The sequence below is a fragment of the Myotis myotis genome, unplaced genomic scaffold, assembly GCF_014108235.1.
Source record: "Myotis myotis isolate mMyoMyo1 unplaced genomic scaffold, mMyoMyo1.p scaffold_m19_p_5, whole genome shotgun sequence".
Lineage (NCBI taxonomy): Eukaryota > Metazoa > Chordata > Mammalia > Chiroptera > Vespertilionidae > Myotis > Myotis myotis.
This window is the reverse complement of record NW_023416357.1, coordinates 39,924,049-39,949,641: the sequence shown is the minus strand read 5'-3', so window position 1 is coordinate 39,949,641 and position 25,593 is coordinate 39,924,049. Positions and strand designations below refer to the sequence as shown.

The following is a 25,593-nucleotide window of genomic DNA, read 5'->3' as shown; positions in this document are numbered from 1 at the left end:
GACAAAGCCTTGAATCTCATATACTAAGGCTTATAGAAGCAGCAAAGTAAAGGGAGGGTACAAAGGGTCTCTTAATGATAATGACACAGATGGGTGAGAAGTGATATATTTCAACCCAGCAATGTGGGAGGAAATAGAGTTCTAAAGTAGGTACAGAATTGGGCTGTATCTGGAGAAGAACAGATGTTTATTCCGTATCTTTTTAGGTGGGCAAGGTAAAGTTTACATAAGATTTTAGAAAAAGTTGCTTAAAAAGATAAAAAATGCCGATACATATATTTTAAAAATATCAAATGACACACAAGTATACAGGTTAAAGAATTAAAGTTTTCCTGTCTCTCAATCCTGTTCTGCACAGGTAACCATTAAAAACTTGATGAATACCTGTATAGCCTTTCACACTTTTTTAAACATCCTTTGGTTCTGTTTTATAAAGCACAGTATATTTTTTCTAAATATATATGTACATATATATATAACAAGTCATTCTATTTGTATTATTCTACAACTTGCTTTTTTCCAAATAATTTACCTCTTTAACTTTACATTAAAGTATAATAATCACATACTGTCGTTTTTGTTGTTGTTCCTTACCATTGTAGTTTTATTACAGCAAAAGGATACAAATTAGAATCAACTAAAGGAAGAGATGCAAAGTCTGGGACAGTTCTTTTTTTTTCTTTTCTTCTCTTACATTAGCTATTAGCTTTTATTATTTATTTATTTATTCATTCATTCATTCATTCATTCATTCATTCATTTAAAGTCTTTATTGTTGAAAGTCCCCTTTTCCCCCCATTGACCTGTCCCAGCCTTCCCCCACCCCCTACCCTAGGCCTTCACTCTATTTATTGTCTGTGTCCATGGGTTATGTATATATGCATACAAGTTCACTGGTTGATCTCTTCCCATCCACCTACCCTCCCCTGCCTTCCCTCTGAAGTTTGATAGTCTGTTCGATGATTCTATGTCTCTGGATCTATTTTTTTTCATCAGTTTATGTTGTTCATTAGATTCCACATATGAGTGAGGTCATGTGATACTTAGCTTTCTCTGACTGGCTTATTTCACCTAGCATAATGTTCTTCAGGTCCATCCATAATGTTGCAAATAGTAAGAGTTCTTTCTTTTTTAATATTCTATTTTGTGGATGTACCACAGTTTTTTAATCCACTCGTCTGCTGATGGGCTGTTTCCAAATCTTAGCTATTGTAAATTGTGTTGCTGTGAACATAGGGATGCATGTATTCTTTCTGATTGGCTCAATCACATACTACCTGTGTGTTGACCTTTAGTCTACAGCACCTCCTGTAGGTTTGGGTTGGTACCTTTACTCTCCAGGTTGAAACTGATAGGCTATTACAAAACCTGCATTATACAGTAGGTCCTCAGGTTACTTCGGAGATCCGTTCCTACGGCTTGACGTAATGCGATTTTCGCCGTAAGTCGGAACCCACCTACATAAGCACCTACGTCACTCACATGGAGCACATACACAGCAGTAATGAAGTGAAACAGTAAAAAAAAAATTAAAAGAAAGACAATTCCTGACCTTTACATATGGTAAATAAATAATAAAAAACATAAAGCACATATGTACATATGTCGAGATGAGGAACTTTTTTTTTTTTAATAAATAAGTGGGAGATGGCGACGTAACCATGAAACGATGTACGTCGAGTCTGACGTAACCCGAGGACTGTCTGTAAATCACAGTTTGACTAGCTGGTAGACAGAGCCCCCTAACAGGAAAAGATATTTCTATCAGGTAGTATCTTGACCTAGAGATAATCTCTCAGTCACTGAGGGCAACGGCCAGATCTCTCTTTGGGTAAATTCTTCACTACAGAGATGGCAAATGAATAAAATGGAGCAAATATGGGCTTCTTGCAACCTTCTTTAGGAATAGCCATTGTTGCTAAAAAAAAAAAAAAAAATGCATGTCTTGATTGCTTTTGATACAAATTTGGCTGTTCTAGCAAGGGCTCAAAATAACATTGGTTCATAGAAAATAAAAGTCAATTTCTGTCACATAAAGGCCGAAACTAGTCTGGAAGTTTGGACTGCCCAATAAGCTGTAAGATGGCCGGGATGGTTGGGGATGTTTGGGAGAAAGGGTATTTCCCCATTTTATAAGATGTTGCCCTCATCCACATTCAAGACAGTTTCCTACCTTTTTCTTAAGAGAATTTTTTCTTTCCTTAAAAGCACAGCCCAGAAGTTGCCAACATCAGTTACACTCAGATCCCATTGGCCAGAGCAGGGGTCCTCAAACTACGGCCCGCGGGCCACATGCAAATACAGATACTGTATTTGTTCCCGTTTTGGTTTTTCACTTCAAAACAAGATATGTGCAGTGTGCATAGGAATTTGTTCATAGTTTTTTTTCAAACTACAGTCCGGCCCTCCAACGGTCTGAGGGACAGCGAACTGGCCCCCTGTTTAAAAAGTTTGAGGACCCCTGGGCCAGAGCTTAGCTCTATGGTTGAGAAATGTAGGCCTCGCTAGATGCCACTTGCTCAGCTGATAAGTGTCATGGAATGGTAATATAATGGAAGAGAATGGCCTAGTAATTCACTTTTAATTAATAGTTCTAATCAGAAAAGTTAAAAACAGTGTTTTGATGTAGGAGCAAAAAAAAAAAAATTGCAGAAGAAACTCAGTTTGTAATTAATGAAAAAATAACTTAGACTGATATACCTTTATATAGTATTTTGTGGTAAACATTTTTTCTTGATGTTTGTTTTTCTTTTTTTAAAACAAGACTGTCTTATGTGGAATGGGGGAGTTACATATTGATATTATTCATGACCGAATCAAGAGGGAATATGGACTGGAAACCTATCTAGGACCTCTTCAGGTGGCATACCGAGAGACCATCCTAAATTCAGTTCGTGCTACAGGTAAAAAATAAAACATCTTCTGTTTTTGTTTATCTCTTTCTCTCCAGGATCTGTCTTCTGAATCTCTTGTTTAGTTGTAAGCAGGATTCACAGTCACTAGTATGACAGGTTTTTTTAAACAGCCCTATTCCATTATCACTCACTACATCTACTGGATAAGTGACTCATCAAGCAGATGTGATTTTCAGTGTCATGGAATAGAATGAGCCATGGAAGTTGGTGGCTTATCCTAGTCCTCACTTCCAAAATGAGTAGTTGGATCAGATGCATTCCAAAGGAAAGGGACTACTGTATAGATGAAGCTTTCTTTTGCATAAACCTAATGGTAACCACACACCCAAAACCCAGAACTGAAGCACATAGCTTAAAAAAGGAGGAAATAGAAGAGTGAAGTTGATGTGTTATTTTTACTCTATAAAGTGAGTGGAAAATAATTTTCACTATTTAATAAATATGGTAATCCTATACTGATGAAAATGCAGGGTTTTTTTAAAAAAATATATTTTATTGATTTTTTACAGAGAGGAAGGGAGAGGGATAGAAAGTTAGAAACATCGATGAGAGAGAAACATCGATCAGCTGCCTCCTGCACACTCCCTACTGGGGATGTGTCCGCAACCAAGGTACATGCCCTTGTCCGGAATCAAACCTGGGACCCTTGAGTCCACAGGCTGACGCTCTATCCACTGAGCCGAACCGGTTAGGGCGAAAATGCAGTTTTTATATTTCTGTCCCAGAATGAAAGAATTCATGATTCATAGTTTTAATTTGGTTTCCCTTAAGCAAAAGAACGTGACATTATTGCTGTTCTTCCTAGGAGAAAACATGGACATGTTTGTTAAAAAATATATACAGAAAAGATGTTTAATATACCAGGTGCTTTTAGCCACTCAGTGATTTCTAAAAAGAGCAAATGATTACTTTTCACAAAAACTTTAAAAACTAAATGAATAGAATAAAGGAGCAAATGACACATGTATTTCTGTTTCTGAACTTAATACCTGGAAAAACTAAAAATGCTGGGAAATATAAATAACACCTTTAAAATTAATGTCTGAGCTGGTTAGAACTTAGTGGAAATTTCCAAGGTTGAAAGGAAACTGAAGCAGGAACCTTGGAAAATAAGTTAGCACCAACGCCACTAGATATGAGGGCCACGTCCTCATGGAAATAATTAACAAGGAAAATCTCCTTCATAAAAGAAAACTTGTCTAACTGGCTCTGGAGGCAAGGGACAGAATTTCTAAGAATGTGTAACCATAGGCTTCTGATGGGGCTTTCAGCCTAAATTTATAGAATCAAAATGACCTGAAAACCTCCAAACCAAGAAGAATTTAGTGTATAGTGCTCTCATGGGTTGGCAATATTCCCAGGAACCTGGTGACAACAAACAAAGGACTTCTCTACATAAATGTATCTTCAGCCCAGGCCTCAAAGAAAATTCCACAGAAAAACAAATATGAAGTCACAGTTTTAAAATCATAAAATCATGAGAAAAGGCACAATGAGCAAAAAGGCAATTGAAGCAACAAACATTCGTCAGACCAGCAAAGGCCTCTAAAATTGGAATTATCAGATGCAGAATATAAAATAAGTATATTGTTTTTTGAAGAAATAAAAGTGAAAGGAAAGTATTGATAAGGAACAAGACATTATAAAAAATAAACAGGCAATGGAACATCATCTTGTGTAAGAAGGAAAGGAAATGCTCAAAAAATTATGAGGGCATGTCATAAGGACACAGGAACCAACGTGTAGAGGCTCCATTGGCCAAATCTGGGTTAATTTGAATACCAGAATAATTAAATACAGTAATTATAGACCACTGAGGAAAAGTAGGAATTCAGGAATCTCTAGTCATAAATACGTGGGGAAGAAGAGAGGGTTCTTCCTTATACTGGAATGCCAAGTGCTGTTAGTTGTCAAGGAGGCAGGAAAATAGTCATTTTGCGACTATTGTGAATGCTTAATGTTGGGTACATGGTTGAGTAGCATATTTGCATGGTTTTAAAATACCCACAGATTGCTTATTAGTTACAAGGTTAAAAAAAAAGTAACTGGATGCTGCACAATCGGACCACACCTTGACTGATGATCAAATTACTATTGATAATGAAGGGCAGTTGGGCATTGTGTACATCCAGAAAATGGAAAATCATACTGTTCATAGACAAGGAGACTAAATACCATGATGCTATCAATTCTACCCAAAGAAATATATCCGACATTAATACTTATTATAAAGCCAATAGTTCATGATACTAATCAAGCTATAAATCGACCAGTAGAACAAATCCAGAAAGCCTAGAAACAGACTCATACATAATGTGGGAATTGGGTTTATGTCAGAGTAATATTGCAGCTCAATGGGAAAGGATGGACTGACTATTCAGTAATGTCCTGGGATAATTATCCATATGGAAAAAGACTTGATTCCTACTTAATACCATTCACAAAAGTCAATTCCAAATGAGTGTAAAAACCTAAATATGAAAGAAGAGCTGCAAAATATCCCTCAGAGCACAAAATATAAAGGAAATAAGTGCTAATATATACCAAAATAAAATTAAAAGCCATAAACTTTATTATAGGCAAACCTTCAAATTTTGGGAAGAAAATATAGGGGAATAACTTTACTAACCAAGATAGGGTTGGACTTACATAATACCAAACATTGAAATGTTGAAGTAAAGTTTACTAAATTTGATGTTATTAAAATTAATAATTTGTTTATTAGAATAGATGATAAAGCAAAAAGATATACCAAAAGCTAAGGGAAGATATTTGCGTCATATAAATTAATAAAAGATTAGTTTCCAAAATGTATAAAGAATTTCTAAAGATCAGAAAAACCTGACAACAAAGTAGAAAAGTGAGCAAAAAATATTGCACAGATATTTCACAAAAGATGATACCCAAAAGGCCCATGAACATATTAAATAAAAGATTCTCAATCTCAGTAATGATTAGGATCATGCAAGAATATGAGACACCATTTTATATCAACAAAATTGGGAGGAATTAAAATCTGACAATGCAAAGTGGTGAGATGTTGTGCTTTGGAAATTCCTATGGGAGTCTAAATTGTATAACCACCACGCAAACAATTTGGCAACCTTCTTGTGAGTTGACCCTGTTCATACCATACTATTCAGCAGTTCTACTCCTAGGTATGTACCCTAGAGAAATGCTTATACATGTGCATGGAAAGACATAAAAATCTTCACAATAGCGCTATAATAATATTTTTTAAAAAAAAAGGTAAGTGAAAAAATAGCCCAACTATTTGTGGACAGAAGAATAGATAAATAAATGGTACCATGATCAGACAATGAAATATTATATATCAATAAAAAATAATGGGCTCTATCAACACATATCAGCCTGTATGACCCACTAATGTGAAGCCAAAAAAAAGCAAGTTGCAGTATACATAACAAACAAGTTCAGAATGAAGCAGAAATAAACTCTAAAAAAATCATAGTAATGATTAAATATGATGTCATGATAGTGGTTGCTTCAGAAGGTTTCTAGGTTACTGGTAATGTTCTCTTTAGTAATTATAGGTTTTTTGAATGTTCATTTTATTTTTAGCTTATGCACATATCTGTAAGTATAAAATAATTCACAATATAAAAGTTAGCTTAGAAAGGAATTATGGCCCTAGCCAATTTGGCTCAGTGGATAGAGCATTGGCCTGCGGACCAAAGGTTCCCAGGTTCGGTTCCAGTCAAGAGCCTGTACTTCGGTTGCAGGCTTCTTCCTGGCCCGGGGCCCTGTTCAGGGCTCACGCAGGAGGCAATCAATCATGTGCTTCTCTCAGATTAATATTTCTTTCTCTTCCACTCTCTCTAAAAATAAATGGAAAAATACCCTTGGGTGAGAATTTTTTAAAAAAAAGGAATTAAGAAGAGGAATTGTATACTATAATTACTTGTTTTGAATTTGGACCATGAATCACTGCATTACATAGTCATATAAATATATCAGTTTTGTTTAATAAAATACTGCAGATTAGTGACAGCTATTGGTTGTTAGCTAATGAGAGATAATATTTTTAGTATCTCTGAAATTTTCAGTTTTACAAAAAGACATTTCACTAGTTTGGGGGGGGGAAGCATAAACTTCAAATACATATTATATTATTAGAAGAATATATGAAATTTAACTGTACGTTTTATCAGGGTTAATGCCCTTTTAATTTTCATTAGATGACTTTTTAAATAAAACTTTTGTGATTAGAATTTCAGTCACATAAGAGATGTTTCAAAAAGTTTGAGTAATCTGCATATCAAAATTTGTGTGATCATCTGCCTCAGAGCATCTTAACTAAAACAGTATTAGTTGGTGATTCAGAGCAGGCTTATAGCATTGATAAACGTGAAAGCAGGTATTTTCTTGGTGGAACTACTTACGAGTACTTTGACATGTTTATACTGCATTTAGTGCCATTGTTAGTATTTTCTCGCACTTTGTCTTCCATGAGAGTTTGAACTTGTTGATTGCAGTTTTCCCAGTTGTGGCACCTTGACACCTTTTCAGAACAAATCTCTGTATATTCGTTTACAGATACCTTAGATAGAACTTTAGGAGATAAACGGCACCTTGTGACTGTTGAACTGGAAGCAAAGCCAACTGAAACATCATCTGTTGTGCCAGTTATTGAGTATGCTGCAAGTATTAGTGAAGACATTTTGAAGGGCTCCCAAGAGGCCATTGAAAATGGAATTCACAGTGCATGCCTCCAAGGTAAGGTATCTTGGATAAGAGTAAGCATGAATATCACAATCAGTCACTCCCAATATTACCGATTATTTCAGTCTCTCTTCCCATCATGTGTATGTTATGCCTTTTATAATTATCCCATCGTCCTTGAATATTCTGTTCTGTGTTGTTGTTTTTTTAGTCTTATGTTCAGTATGCTTTTCCAGTTTTGGAGGCTTCTGCTGATATATAACTCAGAAATAGGGGTTGAGAGAGACAGACAGACAGACGCATCGATCAGTGGCCTCCCATACGCGTCCCGACTGGGGATCAAACTGGTGTACAGGACGATTCTCTAACCAACTGAGCCACCTGGCTAGGGCTGACTCGGAGACTAGTTTCCTCAGCCTATCCTGTCTACTTACTTGTAAGCCCATCAGAGGTATCCCTATTTCTGTGATGGTGCTTTTGAGCTCCAGCATTTGTTCGGGTCTTAATCAGGACTTCCCTCTATCTCTGCTCTCATGCCCATCCATTCTTACATGCTGTCAGCCTTATCTGTCAGAGCTCTTAGCACATTAGTCATAGTTGACTTACATTCCAGGTCTGATCATTCCAATATCCCTGCTGTGTCTGGTTCTGATGCTTATTTTATTTAAATTGTGCTTTTTGCCTTTTAATATGCCTTGTAATTTTTTGATAGCCAGTCATGGTATACTGGGTAAAAGGAACTGCTGTAAACAGGCATTTACTAGTAGTGATGTAGTGAGGTATGGGGATGGGCAGCCTTCTACAGTCCTAGGATTAGGTCTCCGTCCTTTAGTGATCCTGTGCCTCTGGACTGTCAGCTGCACACGTGTTTTCGTTTTTTTCACTCCGCTCAAGTGGGACAGGATGGCTGGAGTGCACTGGAATAGGGCACTTCGCCCATCAGGCTCTGATGATGATGATACGCTTGCAGGTTAGGCTTTGGTTAACCAGGTCCCCCTGAGTGCAGACCTTGTTAGGAACAGAGCGCTCTGGCCCTTGTCAGTTAGCTCAGTTCGTTAGAGCATTGTCTGGCTACACCAAGGTGGCAGGTTTGATCCCCAGTCAGGGCACATACTAGTACGAGAGTCAACTTATTGATGCATTAAGTGGAACAACAATTCGATGTTTCTCTCTTTCCCTCCCTCCTTTCTTCTCTCCCTCTCTCCTTTTCTCTCCCTCTCTCTCAAAATCAATAAATTAGAAATGAAAAGAGTGCTCTGAAGTCTAAAGTACTGTTATTTTTTCAATCCTCACCCAAGGATTTTTTAAAATTGATTTTAGAGAGAGAAACATCGATGTGAGAGAAACATTGATTGGATGCCTCCCACACATGCCCCAACTGAGGATCGAACCTGCAACGTAGTATGTGCCTTGACCGGGAATTGAACCTGCAACCTTTCAGTGTATAGGACAACACTCCAACCAGCTGAGCCACACAGCCAGGGCCTGAAGCACTGTTCTGATTTGTAGTTGGTGGAATCCAAGGATGCAAAGGGGACGGGGCCAACTCTAAGTTTTGAAGGAGTCAAGAACTACACACAGGTTTTTGTCTGATTGGGGGTCGGTTCCCCTAAATTCCTTGCATTTTCAAGGGTCAACTGTATTTCAAAATTATTTTTCTTCTTCCCCCACGAAGCACCAGGAGGCTTTTCTCTGATAGTTGCTGTGAGAACGTGCTTGAGCTCCTAGAGGCAGACCTCACAGAATTGTGTCCCCTTCATGACAGCTCCCCCCAGGCTTGTCCACACCAAGCCTCCAGCCACTTGTCAATGACAGCTCCGTTTTTCTTACCCTGGTGCTGGTTCCTGGGGCGTTTTCTCTAGTAAGTCTTTGCTCCAGGAAGCCATGACCCTCTGCATTTGCCCTCGCTCCATTCTTGGGAGCAGGAGTTTGTCCTTTGTCCTCCCACCTTGTAGATCCAAGAAGAGCTGTTGATTTGTCAGGCTGGTTTCCTTCTACTTGTTGTTAGGACAGAGTGGTGACTTCCAAGGAAGCTCTTTATGTGCTAAACTGGACGTCCTCTCCCTGTTTCTTTCTTTTTCTTTTTTTTTAATATATTTTATTGATTTTTTTACAGAGAGGAAGGGAGAGGGATAGTTAGAAACATCGATGAGAGAGAAACATTGATCAGCTGCCTCCTGCACACTCCCCACTGGAGATGTGCCCGCAACCAAGGTACATGCCCTTGACCGGAACCGAACCTGGGACCCTTCAGTCCGCAGGCCGACGCTCTGTATCTACTGAGCCAAACCGGTTAGGGCCTCTCCCTGTTTCTTTGCATTTCTCAGTTACTCCTCACTGCATATTGAGTCCTAATACAAATGTTCCCCCTTGCCTAGGACCATTGCTTGGATCCCCAATTCAAGATGTGGCAATTACTTTACATTCACTGATGATTCATCCTGGTACCTCCTCAACTATGATTTCTGCCTGTGTCTCAAGATGTGTACAGAAGGTATATAACTACCCTAATCCTTTTTGCTTTAAGGTGACTCTTCTGACAGTAGTGGACTCTGATCCGCGGCAGCTGTACTTGTAGTGCCAGCCTTGTCTTTGCTTCCTGAGCCTTGTAGTCAGTGAGAGTTTTTACCATGGAGAATTTTTGATTTTTTTAATCACTGGGTTTTATTTGCAAGAGGATCTAAGGAATCACTGTTTAACATAGTTAGCTATGAAATATCCCTTGGTTTTGACAAATAGTCAAGTTTCCTTAAGTGGCAGCTCTGCTTTCCCTACCTCAGACACATAGCCGGTAGAAACAGCCATGGTAGGTTTGAGTGGAAGACATTTCCAGGGTCAGCTTGGCCAAAGGTGAACTATAATCTAAAGGACATTGAGGATCTAATATTGGTTCCAATATTGGAGTTCCTATTTATTCAAGTAAGATTACTTTAATCAAGAATTGCTGCATAATAGATTCAGGATAAGCATCTTCCCTTCTCAAAGCATCAAGCAATCTGGTCGTCTTGGCATGGTTACCCAATACCTACCGGGGCCGGATGAACCCCAAGGGTCCTGATATGCCAAGAAACGGCTCCATGCATTCCTCAGTGTGGGGATGCTTTAGCCTCGTAGGTGACTGATTTTGCATTAAAATACTTGCTTTTATAACCATCTTCTAATATTTTACACTGTGAGACCTGGTTTTCTATAGTCTTATTTGAATCCATAATTATAAAATTAACTTATTTGAATCCGTAATTATAAATTAACCCCAAGCTCCTGACTTAAGAAGGCTGAACTTATTATCTCTACTCTAGAAGTTAAAATTCAGACTTTGTTGTTGTTAACCCCCACGTGAGGATAGTTTTCCATTGATTTTCAGAGAGAATGGAAGGGAGGGAGAGAGACAAAGAAACATCAATGTGAGAGAGAATTATGGATTAGCTGCCTCCTACACATCCCCTATTGGGGACAAAGTCTGCAATCTGGGTATATGCCTGGACTGGGAATCAAACCGGTGACCCCTTAGTTCCTGGGTCTACGCTCAACCACTGAGCCACACCAGGCTGAGCTAAGGAAACTTTTAAACAGAAATTTGACTTCCAATTTAGAAATGGATTGGCATTCTTTAATATTTTTAGGCTCTGAAGACCGCTGATAAGCAAATTTTGGAGCCCTTGATGAACCTGGAGGTCACCGTGACTAGAGACCACCTCAGCGCTGTCCTGGCAGATCTGGCACAGAGAAGAGGGAGCATCCAGGAGATCCAGACTCGTCAGGACAACAGAGTTGTTGTTGGGTTTGTTCCTTTAGCAGAGACCATGGTAGGTACCGTGTCACTGAAAAGTACATGTTCTTCATTAAGGAACAGATAGGCTGAGCAAAAAGAGAATCAGTGACATCTGAAAGAAGCATCAGGGCTTTGAGGTAGAGGTTGCATGTCCCGTTTCAGCCATCGGGAACTATTAGGACTTTGAATTTAAATTGTAGGAGATTCAAGCAGCATGGGGGTCCTTTCCAGTCCTCCACGGTAGTAGATGTGTGTTGAACCAAAACATGGCACCAGCCTACCATTTTGCCCCTTCCAAGTTCTTACCCTGTTTCTTCAATTGCCAGTTTTTAGGCAAGTGTCAATTCTCCCACCACCAGCCTCTCTGCTCCAGAACAAGCAACTGAGTGCTGGCAGGCATCTTACCAGATGCCGGAACCAGGGAAGACACCTGAAACACACCAGTGTTTTCTGTCCATGTTTCAAATTTTTCCTGAGAAATTATTCAATGACCATTTGAAGAAATGATATGGTTAAGTTACTTAATCACCTTTTCTGGTAATGGTCAAAAGATAAGTGGCAGGAAGAGAAATTTGAGGCTTAAATTAGAAGAAGTAACTGATTTAAATTGTTTTGATTAGGGTTATTCAACTGTGCTTCGAACGCTAACATCAGGCTCAGCTACGTTTACCTTAGAACTCTCTAATTACCAAGCCATGAATCCTCAAGACCAAAGCACGCTGCTCAACCGAAGAAGTGGCTTGACCTAAGTGCTTCGAGGTCCTTGGGGAGAAGTTCAGGAGCACCTACCTATTCGTTTTTAGTAAGAACAATTTTTATTGCTTTTTTTATTGGGCAAATAAATTGTTTCAGTACATTCTTTAAGTGACTGAAAAAATCTTACTTAAAATTGACAGTGGCATCATAGCTGCCATTCTACTTTATGTCATGAGAAATGTGCTTTGATGTTGAGAGTTAATGTACCTGAACTACACCGAGGTCATTACTGTCAGTAAAGACACAGCCCTTTGGAATATATTGAGTAATATCACCAAGTTATATTTTTATTTTTTTAAGCTTCTCTCACAAAAATATGCCAGCCTTGTATATGTAATGTGTAAGATAGCATTTCAATCAATACAAAGATATTTTATTTATACACAGTGTACCAGATCTTAATTTTACATGATTTCCAAACCAAGTTGATTGTAGTAGACAGCTCTGGGCCTTTTCCCCTCCTAGTTTCAAATCATTTCAATACATTGTCACAATATCCAGTAAAAAGAGGTTCTGCAGCTATTCCGCGTCTGTAGAACAGATAGAGAATAAATAAAAGATGTTTTAGATTGATATCACTCATTTCCATCTTAAAAACTTAGTAGTTTAAATCAGAATCACCAACCACAGCATTCATTATTTTTAAAAGATTGTTAAAAGTGATTCAAGATGGAGGTCCAAATTTAACATAGCTATATATATAAGTCCAAATATATCTTCTTCTTATAGGTATTATTCCCTAATTAAGTCACTACTTCTTAGATTATATACATTTCTATTTATAGCAAAAATACCCAAGAAACAAACTAACAGTGTATAAGGTTAAAAGTCACCCTGGACTTAATAATATCCCAGCTTGAAAAGCAGACTTACCGGACCATTCTGCAGCGGTGAACTGTTAGTCTTCTGTAGGCATCATCTAAACTTCTGACATCTTGCCGACTCCAGAGTCTCTCGCCGATAGCACTTGCCCGAGGCCTAAAATGTAAACCATATGTCTCCCAAAGCATTTTAAATTCATTCATTCTTAAAGAAGTGAGTATCTAAGTCAGGGGTCCTCAGACTTTTTAAACAGGGGGCAAGTTCACTGTCCCTCAGACCGTTGGAGGGCCGGACTATAGTTCAAAAAAAAAAAACTGAAATTCCTATGCACACTGCACATATCTTATTTTGAAAAAAACAAAACGGGAATAAACACAATATTTGTATTTGCATGTGGGCCGTAGTTTGAGGACCCCTGATCTAAGTCTTATGTGGCCGGGGGGGTGGGGGGGGTGAGGGGGGATTCCTAATGCTTTCCGACTTGGATGGAGAAGAAAAACTAAGGCACCTTAATTCAAATGTGATCACTTAAATTCCATACCATAGTCTCGGAGAGAGGTTAGTTGCATCCACGTATTCTCCCCACAGACAAGCTTCTCCACCAATGACAAGTTGTTTCTGTTCCTGAGTACCTACGTTAAAAATCATTGGATTGATGTACGTTAGCAGTTGCAGCTTAAGGCTTAGAAACAGAAGGATAAGTCAGTATTGCCTCTATCTTTATCCTGGGGCTGCATTTTTCTCCTGTGTCAGCAGAATCTTGGGAGATTTCATGGTAGTGGCACTTGGCAAACTTTATTCCTGCCCCCGACCCTGTGGTTCACACAGTGCTTTTTAGCAAGTGCCAACTATGTGGTGGCCAGTATTAAAGATACCATTTTATACTGGTTTTCTGCAAACTGATTTGGGCACCAGAAACATTTTTTCCCCTGGTTGCCTATGAATAGTGTACCAGGGAGCACAAATTGGAATACTAGTGACCACCACTCCTGTCTTTGGGATCTGTCTCTTGGTAGTAAAAACAAGACCAACTACCTAACACCGAATCCCAATCAGGGCACATACCTAGTTTGTGGGTTTGATCCCCAGTCAGGGTGTGTACGGGAGGCAACTGATCGCTGTTTCTCTCTCTTCCTCCCTCACAATAACAGTAATAACATATCCTCAGGTGAGGACTGAAAAAATGTGGGTAGAGAGTAACAAGACTCATCCGTGAAAATTGAGATAAAATCTAAGGGAATCCACTTTTGAAGTTCTTTTATTTAGGTAAGGATTTGGTTTATTTCACATTTCAAATAATACTGAGGCCTTCCTTTTTAAGTAAACACAAAACCAAGGATCAAACATAAAAGGGAGGAGAGTTAGTAGGTAATACCGAGGTAAGGATTTCCTAGAGGGGAGGGTAGTGAAGAGGGGTAATGATGTTGCTTCACTTACCACTAAAATTGAGAGGTTCCACTGCATAGTATAGTCTCCAGTCTTGTCCATAACTGATCCTGTCCAAGTACCACGGAGCAGAGATGATCACAGGGAAGCCAGCTGCTGTGATTGAACTCAGTTCCTTAGCATAATTTTGCTCTTTCCATACTTGAACTACAGTGCCTGACTGAAGCTATTAAAGTTAAAAATTGCAATATATATTATTAGGTCTAGCAAATTCAGTAGGTGATATTTAAAGTCCAAGACTTGTAACTAGAAAACTAACTTTAAGATCCTTGAAAAACTTAAAACATTGTCATCTTTACCCTTCCTCTTCAGTTAGTGTCAAATGCTATTTCTTATAGAGACTTAAATTTAGAAGTTGCATTAACCTTCAGGTTGGATACTTAACTTTTGCCTATTTATGACACCATACAGGTGTAATGAACCAAGGCTTTAGTCCCATCCTACCACACTATTGTTTTACTTACTGTCAAACTGTGAGGTTGCCAACAGCCCTCGGGAAAGTTCATACTAATTGCTGGAGTTGCAAATTCTCAGTTGCCCCAAAGGAAAATAAAGAATTCTGACTAAGAATTAGAGAGATGCCATGTAAAATAAAAAGTGTACGTTGGCAATTTTACCTAAAACTACCTTAATAGCAGTGAAGACTCATTTGTTCTTATCTGTTTGTTCTGCCCTTTCCTGAGGGAAAAAAAAAAGGAGCTTCAAAGTACTCCCATTTGTGATTAATGAGATGGCAGGGGATGAGGGAAAAGAGGAGGAGGAGGCCTGAAAGAGTGAAGTAAATGGAAGAAAAGAAACAAACACCATTAATATTGGCCTCAGTGCACAGCTACTGCCTAATAAAAGTTTAAATGGAACAGGAAGCTAATTTCCCTATAGTGTTGGGGAATGGAGATATTAGAACATGAAGCCTGTCATAGTATCAGAGTCAAATGTAGTTTTCATACTTCTCACCTTTGCGTTATTATCAAAAACCTCTTGCCAGACTATGGATCCCTTCTTTAGAGTTGAAATAATATTCAAAAGCCTGCCATTGTGGGAGGGAAAAAAGTTATTTCAGATCACAAGCTTAACAATATGTTGAAAGCATGCATATTTTCTACCAAGGACTGAAACACTGAGAGGTACCTTTCAATATAGCACAGCTTTATAGCAGAACCTGCTAAATTTGGTGGTAAGCCATGTGGCTCCTCCTTCCTAGAACATGGCTCAGAAGCTGACACAGCAGAGGGGTTTAACAGTCATTTGCTGAATAAATGAGCTAATAAGTATGCGCCCAAAACAGGAAGACAGGGAAGCTAACAGGGAAATGTACAAACAACAATCTTTAGTAATTTCATGGGTATCTTAGAAACTATGATCTAGACCAGCGGTTCTCAACCTATGGGTCGTGACCCCTTTGGGGGTTGAACGACCCTTTCACAGGGGTCGCCTAAGACCATCCTGCATATCAGATATTTACATTTCGATTCATAACAGTAGCAACGAAAATAATTTTATGGTTGGGTCACAACATGAGGAACTGTATTTAAAGGGCCAGAAGGTTGAGAACCACTGATCTAGACTATAATGTCACCTAAATAACACTTAACAGTTGCTGACAATCAGTCCATAAGTATTTCCTGATATTTAGACAATGCCATGAACTCTGCAGGATAAAAAAAAAAAATAGAATGTATCATACAAAAAGCTAAATAGGAAAAGACTAGAATATGGGCTTGCCCAGTGCAGGCAAACTACAGCCTGTTTTTGTGTGGCTCATGAGCCAAGAATGGTTTTTACATTTGTAAAGTATTCAAAATTTTAAAAAAAAGTGCAACCAGATGTGGCCCACAAAGCCTAACATATTTACTTTCTGGCCTTTACAGAAAAGTGTACTGGTCCCTCGTATAGAACAGCACTGCCCAGTAGACCTTTCTGCAGTGGTGGAAGGGTTCTTGTCTGTGTACCTTCCCATATGGGAGCCACTAACTAACCCCATCCAGCTATCGGACACTTGAAATGTGGCTAATGTGACTAAGGATCTGAATTTTTAATTTCTTTAAATGCAAATAGCCACATGCGACCATGGCTACCGTACTGGACAGATATAAAGTAAAAAGAAATGGTCCTGGAAATGAATTACAGGGGCTGGATGGTGGTGAGGACTTCATAGGGTAGCCAAGGGCTTTCAGTGGAGTTCCTAGAACACATGACTGCTGTCCTATCGTTACTGCAAAAGGCTTAGAGTTACCATGTTAACTGATTTGAAGAAAGCAGTGGATCATGCTTCCTTCTTTATGATTTTTCATGCAAAGTATACAACATTTACACTTTAGCAAGGGGTGGAGAGAAAATAAAGCAGTACTAGTCATAGCTAAAACTTTTACAAAAGGCATTGATTGAAGTAGGCTTTCAAGTAACTTACTTTTGAATATAGAAAGATTCTAGTTTACTAAAATCAGTGCCAAAGCCTTTCTGCTTCATGAAAGTCTGGATATTTGGATTGGACTCCCTTAAAAAAAAAAAAAAAAAAAAAAGAACAATTAAAATTTCATTAGTTTGATATGCCCAATCTATTTAAAGCAGCGTACATCTTACCATCATTTGTGCCAATTTAAAACTGTTAAAGTTGTAGAGTAAAAATAAGCTTAAAAACTTAGTTATGAGTTATCTTTGTTTTCCACAACAAATAATTTTTTCCAGAAGCTGATTTCTTGTAAAAATGGCTTTCCCTACCTCCTGCCTCTCTCCTCCATTTATGGCTATTCGCAAAGAGGATTTTTTATTTGAAAAATCCCCCTCACTTACTGCCCTCTTTCACTAAAGCTGTTTTCATTCACTATAGTCTTTTTTTGTTAAGTCTCCATTCTCTTCTGCATTTTGATTCTCCTTCCTAAAAGCTTTTGTTTTCTCATACCACCCCAAATTCACCATCTCAGGAGTTGTGTTGCCAAATGAAAACCGTGCAAGCAGAGATGATATCCCAAATCTTTCCTTTCCATGTGGAGGCCTTTAAACCTACTTCAAATGCAACGGTTAAAGAAAATAAGGGTTTTAAAGAATCGTCATACCAACAATCATATTCCACTTCATCTCCTCCCAAATGAATGAACTGATCTGGAAAAACCCAACTGATTTCTTTGAAGAGCTTATACAGGAAACTGTAAGTTGTATTCAAAGTAGGGTTTATAGGTCCAGAAACTTCAGGCTGATAGGACCTATAACATGGAGTCAGGAGACCTTCCTGGCCTGGGGAAAAACAAGAAGATTCTTTCCTTAAAAAGTAATTTGATTACAAAGATATGGCTTAGCACATGACCATACTTTCTTTTGTTGGAGAACTGTTTCCCGAATCCTATCCCGGTACCTCTGTTTCCTTTGCATCAGCCTCTGAGATTTTACCCACTTCACATATTATCTTGACTAATGATTCCCAAATCTTCAGCTTACCCCAACTCTTTCTTGGGCTTCCATCCATATTTCAGATTCCTTGCTCAACACAATTAAAAGTTCAACTTCACTATCCTATCTGCACTTCAAATACAATCCAACAAAAACTAAATTTATGTTCCCTAAGCTCCTTCAGGAGCTTCTCTTGATCTTTGTATTCTGGTAAGGGCACCACCATCCTCCCAGTCTGTAACTCTTCCCCTTCCTCCTAAAGTCAGTAAGTTGCCAAATTCTATGGATTATTTTTCCAAAATGTCTCCCAGTTCTGTACATTATTTTCCATTAGGACTTCAGTATCTTTCCCCTTCCAATCTGTCACTTTCACTTCGGTTTTCCTGAAGTGTGGCTCCCTCGTGTCACTCTTCTGCTTTATTACTTTCACTGGTTTCTACGTATCCTGAAGAGACCACATTCCTCAGGCAAGACCTCTCCATTGCACTTTTCCAGATTTATTTTCCACTATTCTCCATGTCTACTCCATGTCTACCCTAATAGTATTTATTGAACAGTTATAAATGTTAGTGGCTGTACTGTGTGCTTTACATTCATTATTTAATCCTCAAAAAGTTACATGGTAAGGACTGCTAACATTCCCATTCTAGAGATGGGGAAACTGAGGATGAGATGTTCTGTAATTTGTCCAAGGTCACTCAGTTATAAGCAGCAGAAGCAGGATTCAAGCCCAGGCAGTCTGGCTCCAGAGCCCGTTCTTAACCACCCTGTAATAAAAATTCCTCCTACTCTGCCTTTTCTCATGTGATTCCCTCCACCAGAAACACAAATATATTCTTTAATCTCTCAGAAGCATTGTAAGTGTTAGCTCATCCATAAAACCATTTCTTTGTGTGTGTGTGTGTATGTGTGTGTGTGTGTATTTTATTGATTTCAGAGAGGAAGGGAGGGGGGGGGGGGGGGGGAGAGAAACAACGATGAGAGAGAATCATTGATTGGCTGCCTCCTGCACGCCCTCTACTGGGGATTGAGCCTGCAACCCAGGCATGTGCCCTTCACCAGAATCAAACCCAGGACCCGTCAGTCTGCAGGCCGACGCTCTATCCATTAAGGCAAACTGGCTAGGGTGATAAACCATTTCTTGAATTCACTTACTTCTACTTGTCATAGTCACTTTATGTGTTTTCCTTTATCCTGTTTTTATACTGTGGGCAATGCCTAGATAACAGGAACTTGCTCACAACAGACACATAATAGTTACTGAATTGTTATTTGTCAATAGTGCTACTTTTTGTGTAAATCACAACTAAGAACAAAATGAGCCAACACCAAGTCATAAAATAAGAGATGCAGGACCTCAAATGTTCACTTTTTGCAACTCATAAAACACGTACCTTTTCCCCAAGACTGTGTATGTCCGGGGCTATCAAATTCTGGTATGACTCGAATCCCCCGTAATCGGGCATATTCAATCACCTCACGAACTTCATTTGGTGTATAAACATGAGAGAGAGAATAGCTTCCCTGTAAAAACCACGTTGATTAAAATTTAAATGTATGAAATGCATCCTGAAAACTGTTAACAGTCCTGATTGCAATTTGATATCTCATAGCTGATTTTTTTCAGTATCACAATGTATTAAATAGTTCCATGTGACTTTGCATGACTCATTTAAATTACTTACCATATCTTATCTCCATAAGCTTTCAGCATACTTTAGATTAATTCCACATTTACTAATAGATCTATCTAAAACAACCCCTCTTGTTTCAGGAATGTCTTCCATTATTCTGTGTCAATCTCATGTAACCCATACAAGACAGAAATAAAATGTTTGATTCCAAAGTGAAACCTCTGAAAATGAAATACACTGCCCTTGGCAACTTAGAATAAAAGTTTACAGGTTACTACAAAGCATAACTATTTCTCTTAAAGTCACTTTAATTGCTATCAGCTTTAAAAATTCCCCCAGAAACACTCTGGTAAGTGACCAGCTATTTCTTTAAGGTTACCCTCAGTTTCTTTATAGGTCACTTGAAAAACTAGAACTCAACACTGGTTGTAACTAAAGATAAAGGTCCATTAAAGGTATTACTGTAGCACATTTCTCAAGGTATAAATATCCTCCTATATAATAAAAGCCTAATATGCTAAGTGTCCAGTCATCTGTTCAACCAATCAAAGTGTAATGTGCCAATAATATACTAAGGCCACTCAACCACTCGCTATGACATGCACTGACCACCAGGGAGCAGACGCTCTGATTGGTAGGTTAGCTTGCTGCTGGGGTCCGGCCAATCGGGACTGAGTGAGATGGGCTGGACACATCCTGGAGCTCTCCCAAGGTCCCTCCCAGGTTGGCCAACCTCCCGCATCCCTCCGTGCACCACTAGGGTTCCTCAGTCTGGCCTATACCCTCTTGCAATCTGGGACCCCTCCGGGGATGTTGGAGAGCCGGTTTCAGCCCAATCCTGCAGGCCAGGCCCAGGGACCTCACTGGTGCACGAATTCGTGCACCGGGCCTCTAGTAATATATAAATGTATATGTAATATATAAATATAAATGCTCAACTCCTAAAATTAGCCTTGCCCCGTCCCCCAAATCAAATTTGTGTCTAATCAAGATTAGATCTAATATCTAGTCCACCAGTTTAAAGTAAATACTGAAGAACATGTTAACTGACAATATGGGAATGCAATTAGCAAAACCCAGACTATGGGAAACTATTTGGACAAATTAATTTCTTCATCAAAAAATAAATTCTAAGGGAAAAAAGCCCAACTGGGGTGGCTCAGTGGTTGAGTACTGACCTATGAACCAGGGGGTCATGGTTTATTCCTGGTCAAGGCACATGCCCAGGTTATAGTCTTAATCCCCAGTATGGGTCATGCAGGAGGCAGCCAATCAATGATTCTCTCTCATCATTGATGTTTCTATCTCTCTCCCGCTCTGAAATCAATAAAAATAAATATATATTTAAAAAAAGAGAGAGAGATAGACTCTGGCTGGTATTGCTCAGCAGTTAGAACATCAGCCCTTGAACTTACTAAAAGGTCGTGGATTCAATTTCTGGTCAAGGGTTTGTACCTGGGTTGTGGTTTGCTCCCTGCTCCCCATCAGGGCTCATGCAGGAGGCAACCAGCCTCTCTCTCTCTTTCCCACCCCACCCCAATCCCACTCCTGTTCTCCTTTCTATATGAACTGACCACAATGTATGGACCTTACTTGTACCTCAATGCAATTTTTTTTTTTCTTTTTAAGAAAAAGGGCTTTGGGAAATGGCTGTCTAGATTTTTAATTTTTTTTAGCTGCAATAATGTTTTGGTGTTTTTTGTTGTTGCTTTTAAACAGCCCCTGCACAAATGAGATAGGATGTCTTAGATTTGCTTCAGAATACTGGCGGGGGAAGTACAGGTGATAGAAGACTGGCTTGTACTGACTATTGAAGCTGGGTGATGAGGACATGGAAATTCATTAAATTCTACTTCTGTGGATGTTTAAAAATTTCCATAATAAAACGTAAGACAAAAGCAAACACAAACAGGAGTGCTGCTAGCATTTCAGCCTATACTGTGTTGTAACATTGGAGAAAGCTTTGGAATTAGGGACAGAGAATGAAATTTTGAGTCTTGGTTCTGCCCTTTCCTAACTACAATTTGGGACAAAGGCATATAGCTTCTCAGTTACTGTTTTTGGATTATATGGGATTAAAGTAGATGATACTGAAGCTCATTCCCATCTCCACTCGTCTATAATACAATCAGTTTGAACACTCTGAGACTACCATTATTTTCTAAGAAGGCGTTCTGATTTCTACAATTTTCTACTTCTGGTAGTTTTTCAGAGAGAAAAAGAAAGTCATTTAGAGAATTCAAAATAATTGTTTAAAACAAATAAACAGTTGGACTACCTGATAAATATAATTTCTTAACCGTATGAGAATCATGAAATGTGTCAAGGTTTCCTATATTCATTAAGGTTTTAAAATTTTATTTATATAGCCCCTTCAGATTGTTTACATTTATAATAACTATTATAAAAATGGAACAGTTTTATAGATCTAAAATGCTAAGTCAGCCCTAGCCAGTTTGGCTCAGTGGATAGAGCATTGGCCTGTAGACTGAAGGGTCCTGGGTTCAATTCCAGTCAAGGGCAGATACCTAGGTTGTGGGCTTGCTCCCCGGTAGGGGGCATTCAGGAGGCAGCTGATCAGTGATTCTCATCATTGATGTTTCTCTCTCTCCCTCCCCTTCTTCTCTGAACTCAATAAACATATTTTTAAAATAAATAAAAATTAAAAAATAAAATGCTAAGTCACAGCCTAGTAAAAAAACATTTAAAACCACAAATATCTAACTTTTACACTTTAATTCTATCCATCAGAAACATTAAAGCTACAAATTTCTAATGAAGCTACCAAAACTTTTTGTAAACAGACTACAACATAAATTACTCACTTTGTTGCTTAACTCTGGAAAAGTGGTGCTTTGATAAGGGAAAGACTGGTCATCGACTATGTGCCAGTGGAGAACATTAAACTTATTAAAAGCCATGGCATCCTGCAAAAAAAAAAGGTTAAAAAATTATATATCACAGATATAACACACAATCCAATTTATATATCTCCACTCAGGACTGTTCCCAATGTGTCTGCTTCCTTTTAAAATTTTCAGTGAAGAAAGAGTGTGGAAGCAGTATAAACCCTATTTCTTATATACTTTATGTGGCATGCCATATTTCAAATAGAAAAGCCAATATGGAATCTGTATTCATTCTAAATAGTGAGCTCTATGAGAAGGGAGCAAGCTTATACATTCCCAATAAGTATTTGGGGATCAGCCAAGAATGGAAATACTTCTTGGCTGCTCCTACTGCTATGAAGAAAAAGGAGGCATTCATTCAAGTTCCAAGCTTGTAATACCCACCATTCTAAGATTTGAGTGCCAAACCATTCCTTAGAAATAAGAGAAATATGGTACAAATGCAATACACTTCTAATCAAAATCTCAGAAGTTTTAGGGGAAACTGACATATTTACTCTGGAGGAATTAATAATCCTATCTAATAAAAGGGTAATATGCAAATTAACCATCACTCCATCACAAATATGGCCGTGTCCATAGTGGCCGGGGTGCTGGACGCTGCCAGCATCACCCCGGCGATGAGCCCCAGCCTCCCATGCACCCCGGCCCATGGAGGGAGGGAGGTTGGGCGGGCTTCTGGCCAGTGGCCGGCCGGGGCGCGGGATGCTGGCGTCATTGCAGGCCGGGCTGAGGGACACCCCCCACCCCCGAATTTCGTGCACCAGGTCTATAGTGTTTATATAAAATATAAGTAGATTATTATTATTTTTTAATATTGATTTTTTACAGAGAGGAAGGGAGAAGGATAGAGAGTTAGCAACATCAATGAGAGAGAAGCATCGATCAGCTGCCTCCTGCACACCCCCTACTGGGGATGTGCCCGCAACCAAGGTACATGCCCTTGACCGGAATTGGACCTAGGACCCTTCAGTCCCCAGGCCAACGCCCTATCCCAGTGATGGCGAACCTATGACATGTATGTCAGAGGTGAGAGGCAAACTCATTTTTTTGGTTGATTTTTCTTTGTTAAATGGCATTTAATTTCATAAAATAAATATCAAAAATATAAATCTTTGTTTTACTATGGTTGCAAATATCAAAAAATTTCTCTATGTGACACAGGACCAGAGTTAAGTTAGGGTTTTTCAAAATGCTGGCACGCCGAGCTCAAAAGGTTCGCCATCACTGCTCTATCCAGTGAGCCAAACCAGCCAGGGCAAATAGATTATTTTAAAAAGGTAAAAAACAATAAAGTGGGATATTTGCCCTGTCAGATAATCAAATTTAAAGATTGCCTTCTCCTTCATCAGGGCCGAAGGGATTTGCTGGTGGATCTGGGAAATAGCTCACGTACAAGGGAATTATACAAAGGAATATGTTGAGAGTAATGGCAGGATTTGCATTGTCAGAAGGGAGTTCCTTGTGGTTTTTAATAAAGATCAGGAGATGGCAAACATTTTACATGAAGGGCCAGATAGTAAATATTATTTTGGAGCCACTTATCCTGCAGTTGTAAGGCAAGACAATATATAAACAAATGGACATGGCTCTATTCCGGTACAACTTCATTTGCAAAAATAGGTGACTAGCTGGATTTGGTCCTTGGGCTATAGTTTGTCAGCCTCTGATATAGTATATAAATAGGTAAAGATGTATTTGTTCGCATAAATGAACATAAACATACACACATATGTTTTATAGCTCTGTCTGCTGAGAGGGCCTAGAAGCAATGAATACACCTACAGCTCAGGTCTTGGTTTCAAAATACATTCACAAAGTATTGCTTAGAGAAAAGTCTGAGTCCAGAACTGGGAAAGAGAAAAGGTAAGCCTGGGATATTATGTGCTAAAAAGTAAGAAATTGCTCAAAGATTGAAGAAGACATGCCATTAGGCTACAGGAACCAGTTAGGATTCCTGCTGGCCAACACTGAGACAACTTGACTATTAAATGGGGATAGTAACAGACTCCAGTCCCTTCAAAAAACAACAACACAGTAATCCCTGAGTACAGATTGACTTAAAAATGAATACTTTTAGAGAAACTCTATCTTACAGTAAAACTAGAGGCCCAGTGCACAGATTCTGCACCAGTAGGGTCCCTTGACCTGGTCTGTGGAGATCGGGCCAAAACCAGCAGTTTAACATCAGCAGTCTGACATACCCCTGGGGGTCCCGGAGTGCAAGAGAGCACTCTGCAAAGTTGCTGTCACTCAGCAGCTCCTGCGTTGAGTCTCTGCCCCACGTGGTCAGTGTGCGTCATAGCCAACGGCCAGTCGGCCAGTCGCTTAGGCTTTTATATATATAGATGCCAGGCCAACTAATAAACATAGAGGAATGATGGAATTTAGAAAATCTCCACCTGGCAGCCAACTTAGTAATAACTAATTTAGGCAAGAATCATCTGGGTGCTAAAACTAGTGGGTAAATGCTGGTTGAAGAACAGGAATTTTTTGTACTCTCAAAATATTGTTCCACAGCCCTAACCGGTTTGGCTCAGTGGATAGAGCGTCAGCCTGCGGACTCAAGGGTCCCAGGTTCGATTCCAGTCAAGGGCATGTACCTTGGTTGCGGGCACATCCCCAGTAGGGAGTGTGCAGGAGGCAGCTGATCGATGTTTCTCTCTCATCGATGTTTCTAACTCTCTATCCCTCTACCTTCCTCTCTGCAAAAAATCAATAAAATATATTTTTAAAAAAATATTCTCTGTTCTTAAAGTTATAAGCTTTAAAAAATATATACTGTTCCACAAGATACTAAATTACTTATTAATAAATACAAAATACCTTTTAATTAACTTTCCCTGGAGAAACCTGGCAGATGACATCTTAGTCAAGTTATAAGAGTTAACATTACCAGTAATGGAATAAATGACATGCAGGGAGAAGAACAGAGTATCACTTCTGCCTTATTCCTGCTAAAAATTGCACAGCCTGAATCTAATATGTGGAAAACAGACAAACTGAAGTATATTCTACAATGTAATTGTCCTATACTCTTAAAAAAATGTCATGGTCTGGAAATACAAGGATAGATAAATGGTTCTAAATTAAAGGTGGCTAAAGAGACATGACCAATAAATGCAATCCCTGACCCTGCATTGGATGCTGAACTGATAAAGGATTATTGGAACAACTGATGGAATGGGAATGGGGCCTGGGGATTAGATGGTAGTACTATGTCAGTTTCCTGGTTTTTGATGGTTGTACTGTTGTTATTGAGATAAGTGCTA

The 25,593-nt window shown here is 38.9% G+C and overlaps 2 protein-coding genes across 17 annotated transcripts in view; one reads left to right on the top strand and one right to left on the bottom strand.

The window, feature by feature from the left end:
- GFM2 (GTP dependent ribosome recycling factor mitochondrial 2) overlaps positions 1-25,593 on the top strand; it is a 61,223-nt gene that overhangs the window by 31,591 nt on the left and 4,039 nt on the right. For 7 of the 12 annotated variants that reach the window (XM_036310910.1, XM_036310916.1, XM_036310917.1 and 4 more), the window contains 6 exons: positions 2,765-2,903; positions 7,473-7,652; positions 9,977-10,092; positions 11,222-11,404; positions 11,991-12,172; positions 17,316-17,450. In XM_036310910.1, the coding sequence (XP_036166803.1) occupies positions 2,765-2,903; positions 7,473-7,652; positions 9,977-10,092; positions 11,222-11,404; positions 11,991-12,119 (747 nt within the window). In that variant the 3' untranslated portion in view covers positions 12,120-12,172; positions 17,316-17,450. Of the gene's footprint in view, positions 1-2,764; positions 2,904-7,472; positions 7,653-9,976; positions 10,093-11,221; positions 11,405-11,990; positions 12,173-14,099; positions 16,064-17,315; positions 17,523-25,593 lie in introns of those variants that run through there. The other 5 variants (XM_036310914.1, XM_036310913.1, XM_036310911.1 and 2 more) reach the window with 4 other exon arrangements.
- The window catches only part of HEXB (hexosaminidase subunit beta), a 28,142-nt gene continuing 14,936 nt past the window's right edge, over positions 12,388-25,593 (bottom strand). For 4 of the 5 annotated variants that reach the window (XM_036310927.1, XM_036310926.1, XM_036310930.1 and 1 more), the window contains 9 exons: positions 22,238-22,339; positions 19,173-19,302; positions 17,448-17,625; positions 16,802-16,888; positions 15,349-15,421; positions 14,386-14,560; positions 13,490-13,580; positions 13,000-13,104; positions 12,388-12,656 (listed from right to left, as the gene is read on the bottom strand). In XM_036310927.1, the coding sequence (XP_036166820.1) occupies positions 12,599-12,656; positions 13,000-13,104; positions 13,490-13,580; positions 14,386-14,560; positions 15,349-15,421; positions 16,802-16,888; positions 17,448-17,625; positions 19,173-19,302; positions 22,238-22,339 (999 nt within the window). In that variant the 3' untranslated portion in view covers positions 12,388-12,598. The other variant, XM_036310928.1, reaches the window with a different exon arrangement.